We start from the raw sequence: 23,095 nt of genomic DNA, 5'->3' as shown, positions 1-23,095 counted from the left end.
AAAAGGAGTCATCCAACCTGTCCCCGCAGATCAGGCCGGATCAGGGACTTACTCAAGATTCTTTTTGGTACCAAAAAAGACCGGGGACTTGAGGCCCATTTTGGATCTCAGCAAGTTAAACCGATTAGTGAAAAAGTCCAAATTCTGGATGGTCACCTTGCAATCCATTCTCCCGCTTTTGGAGAAAGGTGTTTGGATGTGCTCCATAGATCTCAAAGACGCCTATTATCACATTCTGATAGATCAGGCGTCGAGGAGACATTTGCGCTTCAGCCTAGGAGACCGTCATTTCCAGTTCCGTGCACTGCCCTTTGGTCTCACCACAGCCCCCAGGGTGTTCACCAAATGTTTGGCGGTGGTGACTGCTCACCTGAGAAGTCTAGGATTCCAGGTGTTTCCATACCTAGACGACTGGCTCCAAACTGCCACCTCCAAGCATCTACTCTTGAAAACTCTAGCAGCCACTATCTCTCTAGGCAACTCCTTAGGAATCACCTTCAATTGGACAAAATCCATATTGCTGCCATCTCAGCGTATTTTGTTTATTGGTGCAGAAATAGACTCAAGGCAGATGCGAGTCTATCTTCCTGCGGAAAGGATAGCAACGCTGCAGTCTCAGGTTCGGGCATTACTCCTCAGACGTCGCGCTCCAGCGAGAATGGTCCTGCAGCTGTTGGGTTCCATGTCAGCCACCATTCTTCTGGTCCCTTTGGCAAGGTTGCATATGAGGATACTCCAGTGGCTCCTATCAGTCCAGTGGTCTTATCAAGATCTTCCCCTCAGTCACCACATATTGATCACAGAGACGTGCAAACAGGATCTTCGTTGGTGGCTTCTTTTGTCCAACCTGAATCTAGGGCGACCCTTCATTCCCCCATTCCCCTCGGCCACGTTGACTACGGACGCCTCCCAGACAGGGTGGGGGGGACATTATCTGGACAGGTCGGTCCAAGGCACGTGGCACACCGACGAGAGTCTTCTCCACATCAATATCCTGGAAATGAGGGCGGTGCTTTTAACGTTGCAAGCACTGCACGATCACCTCCCCCAGGGTACGATTGCCATTCATTCCGACAACATGTCGGTAGTCTGGTACTTAAACAAGCAAGGAGGGTCCAGGTGTTACCCCCTTTGCAGAGAGGCCATGAAGGTATGGGATTGGGCGATTGCTACCAAACATTTCCTAGTGGCAACACACATTCCGGGGAGATCCAGCGTGATAGCCGACAGACTGAGCAGAACTATTCTCTCCCCTCACGAGTGGTCCTTGAACGACAGAGTGGTAACACAGATTTTCACGAAATGGGGAGCTCCTTGTTGCGATCTTTTCGCAACTCCCCTAAACGCGAAATGCCAGCAGTTCTTCTCTCTCACCCCAGTTCCGGGGGAGACCCCCAAGGATGCTCTAGTCCAACCTTGGCCCCCCGGTCTGCTATACGCTTTTCCACCGGTTCCCCTTCTCCCCAAGGTGATTCAGAAGGCGATTCACTTGGAAAGTAAAATGATTCTAATCGCCCCATACTGGCCTCGTCAAGTCTGGTTCCCCTTTCTTCACAAATATGCATTGGAGGGTCCCTGGTTCCTGGACCAAGTTCCGGACCTCTTGACGCATCAGTCAGGACAGCTCCATCAGTCCTTCCATTCATTGAAGTTAGCAGCTTGGCTACTCCTCTTCCGACCGTAGTTAGGAGCCATTCTTTCGACCCTGAAGTCATGCATATTTTGTCCTCGACCCACAAGACTTCTACTAAAAAGATGTATAGCAATAAATGGAAGAGGTTTGCTATTTGGGCCCAACTCCGAGGATTAGACCCTATGACCGCCTCGGTGGCAGAGGTTCTGAAATTTTTAGCTTCCCTGTTCAACCAAGGTTGTTCGGTGTCTACCATCAAAGTTCAATTGGCTGCTATTTCCAATTTTCACGAGAGTGTAGAACCACCTTTAATGAGCAACAAGCTGTGCAAAGCTTTTATTAAAGGAGCTTGGCTTCTACGGCCCCCTATATCTCATCCTTCACCACCGTGGGACCTTAACGTGGTGCTGGGTGCATTAAACTCATCTCCCTTTGAGCCGGCAGCAACCTGTGACTTAAAATTTCTTTCTTGGAAGACTGCTCTTCTAGTTGCTATTACATCAGCCAGGCGAGTTTCAGAACTTCAAGCCCTATGTATCTAACCACCATACCTGGTATTTCACAAGGATAGAGTATCTCTTAGACCAAACCCATCCTTTATACCAAAGGTTTGTTCTAACTTTTGTTTGCAACAATCACTGGAATTACCAGTTTTTTTCCGTAAGTATTCAAACAGAGCTGAGTATACCTTTCACAGCTTAGACGTGCACAGACAATTACGTTTCTATTTGGATAGGACACACCAAGCACGAAAATCAGATCAATTGTTTGTGTCCTTTTCGGATAGTAAATTGGGCAAAGCCGTCACGAAAGTCACTATTGCCAAGTGGATCAGAGACTGTATCAGTCATATTTATCTCATTTCAAATAAGGAGCTTATAGTTCCAGTGAAAGCTCATTCTACCAGGGCTATGGCCACTTTGGCAGCCTTTCATTCCAAGCTCTCTATTAGTGACATTTGTGCTGCTGCTATGTGGTCTTCTCTTCACACCTTTATTTCTCACTACAAATTGGATTTGGCATCTAGGGGTCGAGCTTCCTTCGGTTCCATGGTTTTCAGGAGCGTTTTCCAGTGAGCCATCCAGGAATTAGGTGCTAGGGACGCTGTCCCATCTGTAGAGAATGTAGGCGAGATAGGATCACATTACATCTTTTAGTTATGTACTTACCATAACTTTAGATGTATGGGATCCATCTCGCCTACATTCCTAATAACCCACCCTCCTTCCCCCTGCCTTGTAGGCCAGAAGAGACCGGACGATCCGAATTCAACTTCTTCCTCTCTTGAAAACACCTGGCAATGTTATAACAACAGTCTGTGTGTGTGTGCATGTGTGCGGACAAACAAGATCTGGGGAAGCAGTAGTGGTGCATCCTGGGATACGAGGTAACTCAGCCAATAAGAGACTGCGTTCTATTGTATAGCGGCCGAGTCGGAGCCGAGGATCGGCTCCGAACCCATCTGTAGAGAATGTAGGCGAGATGGATCCCATACATCTAAAGTTATGGTAAGTAAATAACTAAAAGTTTTCACACTTGGAGTGCTAGAATTAAGCTGTTACTCGGTGAGCAGCCATCTTGGAAGCCTGGAGTTTGGGTTGTAGGGGTGTTTACTGAAATAATGCAGGACAGTGCCACCAAGCACGGGAAGAGATCATGAATGAATCACTTCTGATTTTAAACGGTGTGAAGCATCTTGTGCTATAGAGTTACTTACAGAAGTAAGATATCTGAAAGGAAGTTACTATTTAAGAGTGCATCACTCATAACTAATCCACCTTTTGTAAACTGTGATGATTTTTTATGCCCTCTTTTGGCATCACTAATGTTTTTGCTGTGTGTGAGATTAGATCCCACATTCTACATAGATATCAGTTTTTGACATTGTAATTTGTTGAGGTATGCTATTGGTGTAAATTCTGTGTTGCTGTATTTTAATTTTATATGTTTAATAAATATTTAAAACCAACATGATTGACCAGAATTTCCCTTATATTTTTTCAGCTGTTATTCTGATAAAGTCTGGTGAGTGCATTATTTTAGTTATAATGTTTATATTTAAAGTAACTTGATTTGTGTTATGATTTTTCAAATGATCTACACCATAAACTACCCCTGCTCAAAATGGGCATGTTGTTAGGGATCTTGAAACATGGGCTGATAGATTTTTTCAAGTAATTATTTTAAAATGATCTTGATTTTGACAGTTTGGGGATCCTTGGTATGTCATCTGTTGTTGGTACAGATTTATTTAATGAGTTATTCGGTTCATAGTAAGTAATAGGCTTAGCTGCCCTAGTGGGCCATTGTAAGCCTAGCCAGATTCCCTTTTTATGCACGAATGAACCCATCTCATTTGGATAGCGATTGGTATTACGTGTCCCATGGTCCATTTTTATATATTACCCCTAATGAGAATATCTGGGATTATACCTTAGATAATTTGAGGGGAGCCGTTCATGAGATAAAGCATTTAGGAACTGCCTCTGTCCATTACTAGTACAGGGAGCTGTCCTGAGGTAACATTTTTGTTTCCTGTCCATAGTTCCCAGTTGTGATTTAATATGTATAAGGATAACATTTGTTGTGTGTAGATGGGGAGTCTGCTCCAGAGCAGCAATATCTTTGAGGTATACCTGTCCCTCCAAACTGTTATGTTGATGTTGCAGTGTTAATATTATTATTATTATTAATTGATCTGATGTTTGCTATTGTTTATTTTGCTTTATAGAAAATGAAGCCCCAAAAATTGGAAGACCAAGGAAAGGTAAGTTAGTCCTACTATTGCATTGAAAGTGACATGTAATGAGCTAAGTACTTATCCTTCCAGTTCCTTTCTAAGTTTCTGATCCATTTGGTCATGATCATGACATGGTCATGACAGATTCGGATGGCTTTTACAGGGAAATTTTCCCAATGTAAACAGGGTAAGAGCAATTGCTGTCTTGTTTGCAGAAACTCAGGAGAATTACTGACTGAAATGTTTTTTTTCTAATGGATTACACTCTTGTTCAGCATGGAGAAGGCATGGCATATGATGAAGTGATCCCCAAAAATTAATGTAATGAGAAGGTTGGTGAAAACATCTGGGTTTAGTTAATTTCTTAAAAGGAATGTAGAATCTTTTTTTGTTGGAAGTGTAGTGGGTGCTTAGATTAAGTTGTATTCTACTGGAAGCATATATTCCCTGAAGATTTAAATGTGTGTGGGAAAGATTTGAATATTTGGGTGGAGGCAAGTTTGATTGACAGGGAAATTTTCATTGCACTTTAAGAATGCTACTGGGCAAAATTGGTTAAGTGTACATTTGCATTTATTTTGTTACCTTATCTTTTTTAAATTCAGAGACATTGTGTATGTCACAGTCTGTAATACAACTTTAAAGATATATGCACAAGATGTCTTTTTATTCTGCTTAAATGTTAATGTATATGAATGGTTATCACAAAGCTAAATGAGGTCACAAATGTCATGAAAGTGGTATATCCCTCTGTATTGTTGGGTACCATTTAAAGCTGAAAACCCAATAGCTGGAAGTTGCTTATATACAATGGGTGCATAACAGCTAGAGTCCAATACAGAATGCTGATGTTTAAAATTATGATATTGTTAGTTTTTATTTTTTTATGTGATTATTGTACAAATTGGTATATGAGGAAGCCTTGCGCAGAATATTGCATTCTGATAAGATAGTCTAATCCTGAAGTTGGAAATGCCTTGACTCGGAGTTTATTGTCATAGCCATTACCCGAGTCTGTTCATGGAAATGTGAATTAATTGCATGTAAATTAGTTCTCATTCATTTTCTTATAGTATCTTTTTATCTAAGAGACTGTGTTCCAGATTACTGAAAATGCCTAATAACACTGTAGGGCAGATTTCAGCTCGCCAGTGTTGCAGGAGTTCCTGAGTGCCTGTTCAAGTATATTGTAGTTTGAACTGCTGACACTGCCTACCATATCATAGGTTCATAGGTAGGTACTAGGCTATTGACCCTAGGGCCTATGTAAGCCTAGCCAGACTGTACCCTGGCTTTTGCCACCCAAGAAAATTATTTTTCTGTGACCCTGTCAAGCAGAGCCACAGAAGTGAGTTTCCTATCTCCCATCCAATCATCTTGATTTTTCTTGAAGAGTGCTAATGAGAAGCTTTGTTTGATATAGATAGGTAGTTTGTTCCAGAGTATGGGAAGTCTCTGGGACAGGAATCTATCCCTCCAGCATGTTCCGTTTATTGTGGTGACAAGGTTTAAGTCACTAGAGCGTGTAACTCGAAGGGATTGGGATTTCTTTAAGTGGAGCATGTCCAACGGCTCTGGGTTTGACATGGCTTTGTATGCCAGGCAGAGATCGCCTCTGCGTAGGCGATATGCGACAGAGTAAAGCTGGAGTTTTTTCAGACTGCCTGCATAGGGCATCTGTTTGAGGCCGATAATCCTCTTTGTGAGGTATTTCTGTGGCCTTTCCAGTTGTTGTAGTTGTCTTGTGAGGTACATACCAAAAGGAGCGTTGTACTCTATAATCGATCTAATGAGTGATGAGTAGAGGGGAACAATGACCTCTTTTTTTCCTGGTTGAGAAACCTTTTGTGATGAGATGTGCCATGTAGAAGTATTTCCTGACTACTGTGGCGATGTGATTATCAAAGGAGAGACTACTGTCCCCCTGTGTCCTAAGGTCTCTTATCACACTTTCGGTGTAGACTACCACCTATGTGGTAGTTCATGGGTACAACATTTTTACCAAAAGAGATGACAATGCACTTTTGGTATTGAGCTTGAGGCCTTGGCTTTGACACCAGGCATCTGTCTCAGTGAGGCCCTTTTGTAGGATGTCCACATTGTTAGGAGTTTTGATTATGACTCCTAGTTTGCAGTCATCTGCAAACTTTGTTAGCCAAAGACCTTCTGTGTTAGCCTGTACTTGAGAGAAGTAGATACCAAACAGGAGAGGACCTGGGACTGAACCTTGTGGCACTCCACTTGTTACTGGTCTGAAGTTGGATTTAGAGTCTGCTACTTTCACAGTGTGGGTTCTGTCATTGAGCCAGTTGGTAACACATCTTGTGACTTACGGATTTATACCTAGATTAGTGAGTTTATCTATAATTCCAGAGTGGGGGATGGTGTCGAAAGCCTTGGCGAGATCTCGATAGGCTGTGTGGACCACCTTACCCTCATCTACGGCTTTGGTGACTGCTTCAAAGAAGTCTATCAGGTTGAGGAGACAGGATCTGCCTTTTACAAACCCAAACTGGGTAGGGTCCAGAGTTTGGAGATTACCAGTGTCATTGTTTATAAGTTCCATGGTGATACGTTCCATAGCCTTGCAGACCAGGCTCGTCAGGCTAATGGGGCAGTAGTTCCAGGGGTCCGTGGTGGCTCCCCCTTTGTGGAGTGGGTTTTCCATGCAATAAGTATGAAGCTCTAATGTATTACTGACTGCAATCTTTAGTGACCTACCAACAAATCAAATATTTTATGAGGGACATGACAAAAATCTAAGACAAAATTACAGATCTTATGCAAAGTCAGAGTTGGGAGTTATGCATTCTCTGATGGAGAAAAAAATGAAATGAAATGGTTCAAACATCCTGTTAGAGGGAATTAGGGCATGTAACACTCACTGTCTTTTACTGCTGTTACCCCACTGTCTGTCCCTTATAGAAGAAAATGTAACAGTTAAGTTGAATTAATCTTGAGTGGTGTTTATTAACCTAGTCTCTTGGTCTTGGTAATGTGGCGATGTTCATCGTGCATACAGCTGCAGTCATAACAGATGGGTTTTCCTGCCGTCAGGCGGGTCCTCGGTTGGCCAAATTCCAAAGTCTAGGTCCAGCGCCGGATGTCGTTGCTTCTTCCCTGACGTCAGTGCGACAGGGGTATAAAAGAACCAGCCAACGCCATTTTCTTGTCTTTCTTGCCGCACGGTGCCCGAAGCAGAAGCAGTTCGCAAGTGCCGGTTGGCCAGCTCCTGAGATTACGAATATTTTTCAACCGAAGTCTTCTTGAAAGCTAAGTACCCCATTGGGGAAACTTTTCTTGCCTCAGACCGATGTCAGACAAAGTTAATAATTGCATTTCATGTGGGAAGCAAATACCGCATAAGGATTTTCATTCCCTCTGCATTCCTTGCTTAGGCCCAGACCACGACGTCTCGGCCTGTCGTTTTTGTGCTACATTCAACAGTTAAAAACCAGAGCAGACAGACCAAAGATGATTCTCATTGCTTCAGACTGGCCAAGACAACACTGGTACCCACTCCTGAGGAGCCTGACGCATTCCCCACCATGGATCCTGCCTCTAATGCCTCTTCTACTGACTCAGCACAACTTCAAAACTCTTCACAGTCAGCTGAAAACACTCAATCTAGCCGCATAGAAGATTCCTTAAAATCACAACAGACCCTACTCTCCAAGGAGGTGCAGGACGTCATTTTGGAGGCCAGAAGACCTTCTACTAGAAAAGCCTACTCCGCAAAATGGAAACGGTTTTGCACTTGGAATGAGAAAAAGGGCCAGAATCCTGGAATACTGAATTTACCTCAAATATTACAGTACCTAGCTGAGTTGCTAAGCAGTGGACTTTCATTCTCCTCCATCAAAATCCATGCCTCAGCCATTTCTGCAGAATACAACACTGATCCTCCTTTATTCTCTCACCCCCTCTTAAGACAATTCCTCAGAGGGGCTAAGAATATAAACCCCCCAAGGAAACAACCAGTACCTGCTTGGGACCTCAATTTCATTCTAGAAAAACTGACCTTGCCTCCTTTTGAGCCAGCTGCTTCAACAGAACTGCAATATTTGTCCTGGAAAACAGCCTTCCTGCTGGCTATCACCTCAGCTTGCAGGGTTTCGGAACTACAAGCCCTCATGGCTGTGCAGCCTTTCATAATTTTCCATCAGGACAGAGTTTCCTTATGAACCAATCCTTCCTTTATGCCAAAGGTAGTATCCAGGGTAGCCTTGAATCAGGCTATCCACTTACCTACCTTTTACCCTAATCCTCAAAACAAAGGGGAGAGACTACTACATTCCTTGGACATTCACAGACAGCTGCGTTATTATTTGGACAGAACAAAGCCTTTCAGAAAATCAGAGCAACTCTTTGTGTCCTATGCTACAGGAGCTCAAGGGAAGCCTATTTCCAAACAGACAATCTCAAAATGGATAGCCACTGCATACGCTTTTGTTACTCTTTTCATGGTAAAATTGTACCTGCAGGCATCAGATCTCACTCCACAAGGGCCATGGCTACCTCTTCAGCTTTCCTCAGGGGGGTTCCTACCAAAGATATTTTGGAAGCTGCCACTTGGAGTTCTGTACATACTTTCTCCAAGCACTATCACCTACCATTATACTCCAAATCTAGAGCAGGCTTTGCCACTGCAGTCTTGCAGGGCATCCTAGCTCCTCCTACTTCCACCTAGTGCCTACCACCCCTTTTTTAGCTTTGGGATTCTACCCATCTGTTATGACTGCAGCTGTATGCACGATGAACATAGTACAGTTTTGTACCTACCATAAATGTAGATGTTCGAGTGCTAATACAGCTGCAGTCCAGGTTTCCCTCCCTCCTGCCCCTCTTGGGACAGGCCTAATGGCTAACACCTCCTCATACAACCTGATTGGGGTATTCTTTTATGGTGTATTTGCTTGCAACTACTGTTTTTGATTATATTGCATTGCTTTATTACATAAATTTATGTATTGCCTTCCTTCTGGGGGCACCTGACATCTGGGGCAAGAAAAACTGAAGAAAATGGCGTCGGCTGGTTCTTTTATACCCCTGTCGCACTGACGTCAGGGAAGAAGCGACGACATCCGACGCCGGACCTAGACTTTGGAATTCGGCCGACTGAGGACCCGCCTGATGGCAGGAAAACCCATCTCCTATGACTGCAGCTGTACTAGCACTCGAACATCTACATTTATGGTAGGTACAAAACTGTACTTTTCCCACCTTTGCTAAAGCTCCATTGGGCTGCTTGTGTCCATTACCTCCAAATACTTAGTGAATGTTTTTTTAATGCTTTGCATTTTCTGTATTTGCACAAGTCTGCTGCTGCTGTTGACAGTGACATTACTTCTGGATTGCCTTTGTTGCACTTCAATTTCCTTTTAATTTTGTATGGTATATCTCACCGTCAGGTTGGTGTCGTCCATATTTGTTTCATTCATGATATATTCATACTACCACGCTGGATTTTAACATGGAATATTCTCCATGAGTAACAGTGAGGAGATGCCCTCCTTCCCCTAATGCACATTCTGTTGTTGCTACTGGGGCCCTTTAACAGGATGTTTGAACCATTTCATTTTTTTCTCCATCAGAGAACTAAAGGTAGCCTTTCCCCTAATGCACATTCTGTTGTTGCTGCTGGGACCCTCTAACAGGATGTTTGAAACGTTTCATTTCATTTTTTTCTCCATCAGAGAACTAAACGTAGCCTTGCTGCATAACTCTCAACTCTGACTTTGCATAAGATCTGTAATTTTGTCTTAGATTTTTGTCATGTCCCTCCTAAAATATTTGATTTGTTGGTAGGTCACTAAAGATTGCAGTCAGTAATGCGTTGGAGTTTCATACTTATTGCATGGAAAATGCATGTTGATGAAAAATGTTTGGTTCTGCTATCTTTGTAAGTTAGAATAATAATTAAAAATTGTCTCTGATTTTGGGTCTTTAATGCCCCCATTATTTATTGCTTTGCTCATAGGTTCATAGCTGTTTACTAGGCTAACGACCACAAGGCCCTTTTTAAGCCTAGCCATGCATCCCAAATCTCTGACAAGTTCTGATATTCTTGATAAGTGTAAGCAGGGGTTTGAGAGAGGAACCATTTACCAGTTACCTGTGCCCATTAGAGAGATAGGTGCCAAACTAGGGATGAATTTCCAGTTTCCCATCCAACTGTCCAAGTTGCACTTGAATTGGGATAGGGAGGAACTCTGCTTCAGATGGATGGGGAGCTGTTCCATAGATGCGGTAGTGTCCGGGATACATGCCTATCTCTCCAGCAGGACCTGTTGATATCACAGGCAAGGTTTAAGTATTTAGAATGGGTAATTCTGGTGCCGTTTGTTTTGTGGATATGTAGGAGGTCCATCAGAGGTGGAATCTGACAGTGCCCTGTATGCCAGGCATAGATCTCCCGTCAAAAGCCTGTAGGAGACAGAGCACGGGGATAGGGTCTTTATGCGATCTGCATAGGATATTTTACTTGCACCCTGTATTCTTTTAGTATGGAACCACTGTAGACGTGCCAGTTGATGGATATGCCTGGTTAGGTACATACCAAAGGGGGCATTGTACTCAATAATGAGTCTGATGAATGCCAAATATAGTGGAACTGTGACGTCCTTGGACTTAGATGCCATACCTTTGTTTATAAGCTGTGCAGTATAGAATGATTTCCTCACCACTGTAGACACATGATAGTCAAATTCTAGATTTCTGCCAATCTGTTTGCCTAAGTCCCTGATTACTGGGTCAACTCTAAGGGGTGTTTTGTCAATATGATAGTTACCAGGGATGGATGATTTTCCAAAGGATACTGTTATGCATTTCTTGGCATTTAGGTTTAGTCCATGGCTCTGACACCATTTTTTGTGTCTGTGTCAGCCCCTCCTGGAGAACATTTCTGCCAATGTGAGATTAAATGACTGCTCCTAATTTGCAATCATCTGCAAATTTAATCAGCCAGAGACCACTGACATTGGCCTTGACTTCTGAGAAGTAGATGCCAAAAAGCAGCAGTCCAAGGACTGATCCCTGAGGGACTCAATTTGTGACTGGCCTCTTTGTAGAGGTGGACTCTCCAATTCTAACTTCCTGGGTCCTGTGTTACCTGTTGGCTATCCACCGGTTGACATGCGAGTTTGTGACTAACCTCTCGAGTTTGTCAACAATGCACGAGTAGGGTATTCTGTTAAATGTGGTTAATATTTAAATCATCCATACATTTCAAAATCACATCATGAGTGATGGAATCAAATGCTCTAGCAAATTCCAGGTAATGGACATCAACAGGAAAAACCTTATCCAGTGAACAAAAATATTATGACAGAAACTTATCAAGCAGATAAGCCACAATAATAGGAATACCCTTATCCAGTGAACAAAAATATTCTGACAGAAACTTATCAAGCAGATAAGCCACAATAATAGGAATACCCTTATCCAGTGAACAAAAATATTCTGACAGAAACTTATCAAGTTAGACTGACAAGAATGACTGTATACAAAATCCATGTTCGTAAATATTGTTACTCAATCTTAGTTCTTTCTCTTTTCTAGAATGATTTTTTCAAAACACTTCAACAAAATGTAAATTAAACTAATCAGCTTAAAGTGGATGGGTTGAACTATCCAGTCTAATCCTAGATAACCAATTGGTTATGGCCCATAAAATCATATATGACCCTGACAATACCCCTGCACTCAAAAATCTTGTCACCCTTTATAATAATCGTAGACCGCTGCGTTCCTTCAGCAGACTTCTTATTCAGATATGTAAAACTAATAACTCAGCCGGTGACTCTCTTTGTAAACTCTTTAGGTAGATCGTGGAACTCTCTACCAGCTGATATTACCTTACTTTCTTCTCTAGGGCAGTTTAAACCTAGGCTCAAACACCACCTGGAAACAAACTAGCTATGTAACTGTATCAAGCCTGGTTAACTTTACTCTGGAATGTGAAAATCTGCTTTGCAGCCTACTATGTTATTTAATCTGATTTTCTCTCATTGAATAACTTTACTTGAGGAACTGTTGTAATGTTTGCTTATCTAATCACAGTAAATATTCTATATGTAATTTGTATTGTTTGCCCATCTAATCTCTGTAAATAATCTGTTTGTAATTTATAATATGCGACATGTTATGTTGTATTATTATCCCTTGGAGCTTTTCTCCCCGGGCCTCCACTGAAAATGTGCATGTATCCAGTCAGACTATCCCGGTCAATGAATGTAAAATAAATAAATAATAAAATGCCTTGGCTAGGTCAAGGTAGGCAATGTGAACCATTGTGCCTCATCCATTGCTTTGGTGACCTTCACAATGAAGTCCACCAGGTTGAGAAGGCATGATCTGCCCTTGACGAAACCAAACTGGCTTAGGTCCAGTGTCTGGAGGTTTACTGTATCTCTATTGATCATCTCCATGATAATTCTTGATGTTTAAAGAAAGCAGGTGAAAGCTATGCTCCTTTGTGATGAATGGTCCAGTGATGCATGTAAAAGTGCCGCTGTAATCCAGTATTGTTTCTTCTGAGTGTGGAGATTTGGGTTGTTGGGCTGATTACTGAGATAATACAGGACAGAGCCAGCTAGTGCTGTGAGGAGTTCATGAATGAAGCATTTCTGACTTCAAAAGTTCTCAAACATCTTGTGTTGTAGGGGTATTTACATAAAAGGCATCTGAGAGGGAGTTGTCATTTAAGAGTGCATCACTCATAATAATTGACCTTTTGTAAACTTTGATGAATTTTTATGCCCCCTTGTGGCATCTCAAATGTATTTGCTCTATGTGAGAATAGATGCCATGTTCTTCATAAATCATTTTTGGCACATAATTTGTTGAGGTATACTAATGTAAACTGTGTGTTAGTGCATTTTAATTCTACATGTTTTAATAAATATTTAAAACCAACATGATAGATCTGTATTTCCCATTTTTTCAGATGTTATTCTTGTAAAGACTGGTGAGTGCAGTATTTTATTTATTTGTTTATATTTAAAGTAACATGATTTGTGTTACAATTTTTCAAATTGTTATAAAATGATCTGCACTATAGACAATACCCCAGTTCAAAATGGGCAGGTTGTTAGGGATCTTGGAACTTGGGCTGATAGATTTTTCAAATAATTATTATAAAATAATCTTGATTTTGACAGTTTATTGACCCTGAGATATGATCTGTTGTTGGTAGAGATTTATTTGGCGAGTTACTCTTAATAGCTTCATAGTTAAGTACTAGTCTAGCTGCCCTTGTTGGCCATTTTAAGCCTAGTCATTTCACCTTTTTATACATGAATTAAGCCATCTAATTTGATTATCGATTGGCATTGCCTATCCCATGGTTGATAATTATATATTTCCCCTAATGAGAATAACTGAGATCACAACATAGATAATTTGGGGGGAGCTATACATGGGAAAGGCATTTAGGAGCTGCCTCTGTCCATTACTAGCACAAGAGGTAGTCCTGGAGTACCATTTTTATTTCCCATCCATAGTTCAAAGTTGTGCTTTAAAATGTATAGTGTTCATAGGTAGGTACTAGGCTATTGGCCCAAGGGCCTAGTAAGCCTAGCCAGCAAGGTTCCATAGCTTACGGCACCCAAGAAAGTTATTTTCCTGTGCCACTGTCCAGCAGAGGCACAGAAGTGATCCCTGGGGTGTATTTCCTATTTCCCATCCACTCATCAAGATTTTTCTTGAAGAGTGCTGATGAAGAACTTTGCTTGACATAGATGGGTAGCTTGTTCAGGAGTATAGGAAGTCTCGGACAGGAATCTATCCCTCCAGCGTGTCCTTTTTATTGTGGTGACAAGGTTTAGGTCCCTAGAGCGTGTAGCTCGGAGGGATTGGGATTTCTTTAGGTGTAGCATGTCCAACAGCTCTGGGTTTGACACAGCTTTATATGTAAGGCAGAGATCACCTCAGAGTAGGTGATATGCTATGGAGTAAAGCTGGAGTTTTTTGAGGAGGTCAGTGTAGGGCATTTGTTTGAGGCCAGTAATCCTCTTTGTGAGGTACTTCTGCGGCCTTTCCAGCTGCTGCAGATGTCTTGTGAGGTACATTCCAAAAGGGACGTTGTACTCTATAATGGATCTAATGAGTGAATAGTAGAGCGGAACAATGACCTCTTTTTTCCTGGATGAGAACCCTTTTATGATGAGGTGAGCCACGTAGAAGGACTTCCTGACTACTGTGGCGATGTGACTATCAAAGGAGAGACTACTGTCCACCTGGGACCCAAGGTCTCTTATCACGCATTGTGTTAAGTAAATTGCTGCCTATGTGGTAGTTCATGGGTACAGAGTTTTTACTAAAAGGAATGACACTGCACTTTTTGGCATTGAGCTTGAGGCCATGGCTCTGACACCAGGCATCTGTCTCAGTGAGGCCCTTCTGTAGGATGTCCACATCATTTGTGGACTTGACTGCAAACTAGGAGTCATAGTCATCTGCGAACTTCGTTAGCCAGAGGCCTTCTGTGTTAGCCTGTACTTCAGAGAAGTACATACCAAACAGGAGATGTCCCAGGACAGAACCCTGTGGTACTCCACTTGTCACTGCTTTGAGGTCAGATTTGGAGTCTGCAACTTTTACAGTTGAACTTTATTTTACAGTAAACTCTCAGTTAACCGGAACTCAAGCAAACAGAACCCTCAAGCAACCACAAAAAAAAAAATATATCGAAGAAATAAAAGTACAATTTTCATATGTTGCACTGTCCCACCCCACCCCACCGCAGAAACATACCTTATGTTTTTGGAGTTTTAAAAAAGATGATGGGAATAAATTCCCTCTCTCACCAACCTAAGAAAAAGTCAAATCAAATAAATAGTATAAGTTACAGTATTAGTCAGGCCTATTTTTAATAGTAACTGTGAAGCAACCAGAAACTACAGTTATCCTGCATGTATCAATCCCCATGGGTGCTGGTTAACCGAGAGTTTACTGTATAAAGGTGGGGAGTCTGCTCTTAGAGCAGTGGTATCCTCTGTGAGATATACCTGTACCTCCAAACTGTTCTTTTGATGTTGCATTATTAATATGATTAATTGATATGATTTTTACTGTTTATTTTGCTTTATAGAAAATGAAGCCCCAAAAATTGGAAGACCAAGGAAAGGTATGTTAGCCCTGCTATTGCATTGCAAAATAACATGTAATGAGTTAAGTATTTATCTTTCCAGTTCCTTTCTAAGTTTTTGATCCTTTTGGTCATGATCAGTATACTTTTGTTACAGATTCAGCGGTATGTTTTTCACAGGGAAATTTTCTCAATGTAAACAAGATAAGAGCCATTGCTGTCATGTTTGCACCAAGTTTCCAGAAAGTCAGAAGTATTACTGACTGAGTTATTTTCAGAATGTTTTTGATGGAGAGGTTGTGGGATATGATGAAGACATCCTCCCAAAATTAATGTAGTGAGAAGGGTGGCAAAATATCTTGCCTTGACTAATTTCTTAAAAGGAATGCAGAATCTTTTTATTGGAAGTGTAGTAGATGCTTAGATGAAGCTACATTCCACTTGAAGCATATATTCCCTGAAGATTTAAATGTGTAAGGGAAATATTTGAATATTTGGTGAATCAGATTGAAAGGGAACTTTTCATTGCACTTTAAGAATGCTACTGGGTAAAATAGGTGGAGTGTGCACATCCATTTCTGCTGTTACTTGGATCATCTATCTAATTCAGGTGTATTGTGTATGCCACAATCTATAGTATAACTTTATTAAATAAAATGTATGCAGAAAATGTCCTTTTATTCTGTTTAAATGTTAATGTACATGAATGGTTATCACAAAGCTAGGTGTGGTTTAGGTGTTTTCTACGGACACATCTACTTCCTCTGCCCCTCTACCAATCAAACCCTGGCATCTACTTTCTTTCTCTGTGCCCTAATGTATGGTGCACCCCTGTGCACGAACATACACATCAGCTTACGAAACAAACTTGAATCCTGCTACCACAAAATCTGCAAATTTGCAACCAGTTCTAAATACTCTTCCCACCACTGCCACTCCCTCTTCACCCTCAATTGGCTTTAACTTCCCAGCTACCTTAGTTACCTACAACACACCACTGCTCACAAACGTATCTACAAACTTGCAAACTGCCCTTCTCTGGCTACATCCTTAAAACCCTATATACCCTTCCACCAACTCAGATCCACAAACCAAAATCTCCTTCAAATCCATAAACCATCTTATCCTTCTGGCCAGCTACTTCTCTCCTACTCCATAGCCAAAAAATGGAACCCCCCCCCCTTCACAGCCTTCCCCAGCATGACCATTTCAAAACCCAGCTACTATCTCATCTGTCATCCGAATGGATATGCCCATGCCACATTCCAGCTTAATCCCCTCTCCACCCTCTCTCTTTCTGCACAACTCCTTAAGATTCCCTCTGCTGCTTTGGACTGTGTATCTTCTGTGGTAGTCTCCATAACCCCTTTTGTTTCTTTCTCCATGCTTTATAGACACCTAAACTAAAATAAATAATAGCTATATCTCAACTTGCATAGAATTCTCCTGCCACGAATTACACACTCTATCTGATCACTTCTTCCTACCATTATAAGTTACTATATATTTTAAATGTTTTACTCACTTGATCTTTTAACATACTGTATTACACACACTGAAATGTCTTTAACTTGTTCTGCACAGTTACTTTGTGTCCCTAGTAACTTTCAATATGTACTTGAAATGTATGCATTTTTGCCCTTTGTTTGTAACCTGCAAGTTGTAAATTCAAATGTAACTGTAATTTGTTTTGGAACTTTTCTTTTTCTCCCTGTGTCTCCACTGAAAATGGGCTCTTCTGGCCCAGTGGACATTCCCGGTCATCAAACTTAAATAAATAAATAAATGTCATGAAAGTGGTATATCCCTCTTCTGTTAGATAGTATTTACAGTTGAGAACCCAATAGCTGCAGATTGCTTATATACCACGGATGCATAACAGCTCGAGTCCAGTACAGAATGCTCCTGTTTAAAGTTATGATATTGATACAGTTATTATTCTTTTTATGTGATTATTGTACAAATTGGTATATGCAGAAACCTTGGGCAGAATATTGCATTCTGATGAGATAGTCTAATCCCAATCTTCACAATGCCTTGATTCAGAGTTTATTGTCATAGCCATTACCTGAATCTGTTCATGGAAATGTGAATTAATTGCATGTAAATTAGTTCTCATTAATTTTCTTACAGTATCTTTTTATCTAAGAGACTGTAATGCAGATTACTGAAAATGCCTAATAATACTCTAGGGCAGATTTCAGCTCGCAGTGTTGCAGGAGTGCCTGAGTGCCTGTTCAAGTATATTGTAGTTTGAACTGCTGACACTGCCTGGCATATTAGGGCGTGTCACACTCAGTCTTTTACAACTGTTACCACACTGTCTGTCCCTTATAGAAGTAAATGTAACATTTAAATTGAATTAATCTTGAGTGGTGTTTATTAACCTAGTCTCTTTCTCTTGGTCTTGGTAATTTGGCTTTTCCCCCCCTTTGCTAAAGCTCATTGTGCTGCATGTGTCCATTACCTCCAAATGCATACAGAATTCTTTTGTAGTGGTTTGCATTTCCTGCATTTGCACAAGTCTACTGCGGCTGTTGGCAGTGACATTACTTATGGGCTGCCTTTGTTGCACTTTTAATTTCCTTTTTATTTTGTATGGTGTGGTGTATCTCACCTTCAGGTTGGTGTCGGCCATATTTGTTTCATTCATGATATCCTCATACCTCTTATTGCTCGGAAAATGCATGTTGATGAAAAACATTTGGTTCTGCCATCTTGTTAAGTAAATTAGAATAATATTTAAAAATTCTCTCTGATTTATGGACTTTAATATCCCTATTATTTTTTTGCTTTGCTCATGATTTTTGAACAAAGCAGGTGAGAGCTATGCTTCTTTGAGATGAATGATCCCAGTGATATATGTAAAAGTGCCTCTGTAATCCAATTTCTTCTGAGTGTGGAGATTTGGGTTGTAGGGGTGTTTACTGAGATAATACAGCACAGTGCCACCTAGTGCTGTGCGGGGTTCATGAATGAAACATTTTTGACCTCAAAAGATCTCAAGCATCTTGTGTTACAGGGGTACTTACATAAAAGACATCTGAGAGGGAGCTGTCATTTAAGAGTGCATCACTCATAACTAATCCACCTTTTGTAAACTGTGATGAATTTTTATGCCCTGCTGTGGCATCTGTAATATATTTGCTCTGTGTGAGGACCGATGCCATGTTCTACGTAAATCATTTTTTCACATTGTAATTTGCTGAGCTGTGTTGCTGTAAACTCTGCATTACTCTATTTTAATTCTGTATGTGTTAAGAAATATTTAAAACTAACATAGTAAACCTGCATTTCTTGTATATTTTTTCAGTTGTTCTGAAAAAGTTTGGTGAGTGCATTATTTTATTTATATTTTTTTATATTTAATGTAACATGATTTGTGTTATGATTTTTCTAATTGTTATAAAATCTGCACCATAGATAATACCCCAGTTCAAAATGGACATGTTAGGGATCTTGGAACTTTGGGCTGATAGATTTTTTTAATAATTATTATAAAATGATCTACATGCTAGACAATATCCTTTTTCAAAATGAGGCAAAAGAAAACTGGATGTGCTCTTTGTGCCATAAGAATACCCATCATGATTGCCAGGGGGTCCAGGAAGATTTTGCATTTCTAGTTCAGAGGTAGTTATTCCCAGTTTGGGTCTCTACCTTTTAGACCCGGTTCTGCCCCCTTTTCACCCAATGTGCTTTGAAGTAGCAACTCATCAGCGGCTGGAGAGAGCAAAATATTTCCTTGCCTGGACAGTAAGGTCCTTGATTTACTGTAGATTTTGTATCTAGAAAATACCAGGGTGTTTCTGCTGTAGTTCATCTCCTTGGGGAATTACTGTCATTCTCAAATATGTCACTTTTAGGTAGTCATGACCTTCAAAGGATGTTCCAAAAATATGAGTCTGTCTGGCCTTCCTGCCATGTGACAGATTACTTTCTGTGCAGTAAATAAGTGCATCCATTCACGGCAGCTTCAAAATTTATGGTCTTTCATGACAGATTTCCTTCATATCAGGATATTTTAGTGGTCTCTACGGATGGATTGGTCCAATAATTTTAGTACTCTTTCCCTTGCACTTATTGGTAGGATCCTAGCCATCTTCATTCCAGAAGTTATTTTAGCTGCAGGCTTATGAGGCATCAGTTGCTATGGATGTGCTTTTATGGGATTTGAGGGACACTTTGACAAAGAGATAACTCAAAGTGCTTCTTTGTCACAGGAATCTCTCCTCATAAATTTCAGAAATGAGAACTGTTCTCTTTATTTTGTTTGCTTTTCAAGACTGTTTGCTTCAAGGGTATGGCTGGTCATATTGTGTCAGGAAGCTGTGATAGTCTGACAGAGTCCCAGAGTCCTTCGGTGATATGAAAGATTTTCTACCTCTGGGAAAGCCTATGTGCAGGATATTTGCATCTCTAGGGGTTACCAATTTTCCCAATTTCTTCTGACCAAAGACGTCTCCGTGGAAACAGGCTAAGTATGCTTAGGGTTCACAAAAGGATATTTGACCTACTTTAATCCCCCCCAACCTATGATGAAGAGGTTCATCTGTAAAGTCAACCGTCTTAAGGCCAGAGTCACATACCTAACCCCATTTTAGCCTGAAATTGGTGTCTCCTACCGAGTCCATTTCTGTGGAAGTGGTTAAGCCTGTTAAGTGGCAAGACATTTCCCTGCAGGTAGATGTGGTTTGGGACACATGGCTGAAGTAATCTAAAGCCATATTTACCTGCAGGGAAATTGCTCACCACCTAACAACCTGAACCCATGTGGAAAAAATACTTCCTGTCTGACTTTCTTTAATGTTACTATCTCATCCTTCAGGCAAATCCCACTTTGGCCTCCACCCTAATAGCTAGGGACCTCAACTTTTCTGGGAGAAAGTTTACCATCATTTCTTCTTCTCAGAGCCCTTATACTTAAAAACAAACCAAGATAGGTGCCTCCATTTATCTTCTTTGGTTATCCAACAGTAGCATAGCTCCCTTTTCAACCTGTTTCATTGGTCCTTTTCTTGTCCAAAGTCTTCATAGTATTCATTTCAGTTTCACTTGGCTACTACTTCTGATTTTCATTTGTGATTAGACTCCTGTTGCTACTGTTAAGGTCTGTATGAGGTATTTTTAGCTTAGACCCCCTACTAATTACCCCTATTAATTACTTCTGCCGAGAAGATTTCAGAACTGCAAGTTGTTTTTGTCGAAGCTCCACATTTAATTTTCCTCTAGTTGCACTAGGAGAGAATGGCAACATTGTATCTAGCCTATCAAACTGCTTTTTATTTCTTTCATAAATATTAAAAACAAAGTGAATGTCTTCTCCATTTATGAATGCTCAGAATTTATGTGGACAGAACTATGTTTCGATAAACTGCAGTTTGTATCATTTTCTAAATCTAAATTTGGTAGGAAAGTCACCCTTTCCAGATGGGTAGCTAACTACATTTAGTGTTGCCATTTTAAACAAAGAAAGCCATTGCATACAACTCTGAGTTCATTTAACTGGAGCTATTTCTGCTGCCCTTTTTCCATAAGGCTGTTATTGATGACATTTGTGCAGCCAAATCTTCGTCTTCCCTAAACACATGCAAGGCACTACAAGGTGGACTTTATAGGTTTCTCTCGTCTTCTGGTGGAAATGTCTTTAGCGCTGCATTACCAAGGTGGTTGCCGTAAAAGAGTATTACCTGGGGATTCTGTTGCAGAAGTCACTGAAAATTGTCTTTTTTTTTTTTTTTCAGATTTCAAAGTTAGGCTCTTACCACAACAGGAAGATCTGTAAGAAGGTGACTTCTCAGTTCACATACTCCGCTGTCTGTAATGTGTTGTATCTGTTCTAGAATTTCTTTTCCTTTTTTTTCTCTACTTTTTTCTTCTACCCTCATCTAAGTCAAAAGAGGAGTGTGTCATTTGTGATGCATGATAGGAAGAGAAAGGGTTCCAAATTTTGTTAATTAGTCCAGGCATCTACATTGTAAAGTCCTAGAGACATATATATCAACTTATTTGCTCAAGAATTCTGGGTAAAGCCAATAGGAATGAGGTGACAAATGCAGAAAATCAGGGACAGTTAAATATTACACAAATTCACTTAAAATTTTACTACGGCAAGAGAATTTGTCTCAACATGCATGTTTTTTAAACATAAGTATGAATGATTGGCATTATTGATGGATAGTAATCCTCAGTGAATCAGGGACATTCTGTGAAATCAGGGACAGCTGAGAGGTATGCTTAGAGGTTACCAAAATGTGGACCTTCTTTTTACAGTTATATTTACTTAAGTATATAACTTTCACTTGTATTTGAATGTTTGTGTCCGAGTTCATTTTTTGCTAAAAAAAAAATCAAATTGTTTTCTTTGTCTTCACATATACTGTAGCTGCATAGTCTCACGTCTGTAGATAGGATTTGTGAAGTAGTTAGTGAGCAGTATTATGTTTGTTTTTTTCTTATATATATATATATATATATATATATATATATATATATATATATATATATATATCATTTATTTATTTATTTTGTTATATAAGATTAACTTGGCAAAATAATGTGAGAATTTATGGTATTAAAGGTGACTTGGCGAAATAATATCAGACTTTGTGGTACATGTAGGAGTGATGTAAATTTAGAAGTAGTGTAAAACACCTTCTCCTAACTTACGTTGAAAAAAAATAATTTTAGGCTGTTACATCGAGAAAGCCTGAGTGGTTGAAAACTGTAGGCATTGTACTTTAAGAACCACATTCATTTTCAGGCTGAAAACCGTGTTAAGCCCTGGACTGAAAATCATAGCGTAGATGCCTATAGTTTGGAAAGGTGAGTTAACATCACCACGTCCCCATTTGATTATGTATCAGACTTGGTTATTTTTACCAATTCCTTGAGAAGGTATGCCCCTCCTAGTCCCACTGACTTCCATCACTTTATCTCTTTCCAACATAGGCCATCTTGTTACAATCATGCTCATTCCAATCTCTTTGTGATGTCTGGTTTCTCTGTGAGCTGCTGTCAGTGTCCACTGTTGGCCAGATGCGTCATAGCAGAAGCAGAAGTCTGCTGTTTTTTTTTTTTTTTTTTTTTTTTTTTTTTTCTGGTGATCAAGAAGTTCTTTTAACTGGTATTTTGTTGTTCTGCTCAGGTAAGATTCCCTGTGTTCACGAAAGCTGCAGAGTGCCTTTACATTTTCATATATGAGCTGCAGATGCTTTGTGGCTACAACACGTAGCCTCTCAGACTATGCCTGGCATTGTACATTCCTCCATTCTCACTTTTGGTAAAAGCTGCTGAAACTTATAAAGATGTTAATGGGCAATGAATGAGTTTGTTGCTGAGCTATCAGCTCTGTAGGCATGTACTGCATGTGCCATGTAATATGATGTTCCATGCATATAGGCAGCTGCATTCAGAAGCTTGATCATCCGTTGAATATTCCAATAGACATTTGACCTGCTTGTGGCCAATATATTCAGTAGATCCTCCTCCTACTTCGATTGCTGCCCATATTGGTAACATTTCCAAGAAAGTGTTGTCCCTCTGCATCTTCCCTGTACTCTGTCTCTCCAACTGTTTGCAAACCGTTTGCAAATCATTCCCTGGTTCATAGGTGCTACCGATGTTGCACCAT

At 40.5% G+C, this 23,095-nt stretch overlaps 1 protein-coding gene across 43 annotated transcripts in view; it reads left to right on the top strand.

The window, feature by feature from the left end:
• LOC122809254 (titin-like) overlaps positions 1–23,095 on the top strand; it is a 3,339,665-nt gene that overhangs the window by 2,152,551 nt on the left and 1,164,019 nt on the right. For 34 of the 43 annotated variants that reach the window (XM_044080625.1, XM_044080596.1, XM_044080620.1 and 31 more), the window contains 5 exons: positions 3,638–3,658; positions 4,365–4,400; positions 13,321–13,341; positions 15,466–15,501; positions 18,776–18,793. In XM_044080625.1, the coding sequence (XP_043936560.1) occupies positions 3,638–3,658; positions 4,365–4,400; positions 13,321–13,341; positions 15,466–15,501; positions 18,776–18,793 (132 nt within the window). The remainder of the gene's footprint in view (positions 1–3,637; positions 3,659–4,364; positions 4,401–13,320; positions 13,342–15,465; positions 15,502–18,775; positions 18,794–23,095) is intronic. The other 9 variants (XM_044080621.1, XM_044080588.1, XM_044080589.1 and 6 more) reach the window with 5 other exon arrangements.

The sequence above is a fragment of the Protopterus annectens genome, chromosome 8.part0, assembly GCF_019279795.1.
Source record: "Protopterus annectens isolate FY-2018-M chromosome 8.part0, PAN1.0, whole genome shotgun sequence".
NCBI classification, from domain to species: Eukaryota; Metazoa; Chordata; order Ceratodontiformes; family Protopteridae; genus Protopterus; species Protopterus annectens.
This window is presented reverse-complemented; position numbering and strand designations above follow the sequence as displayed.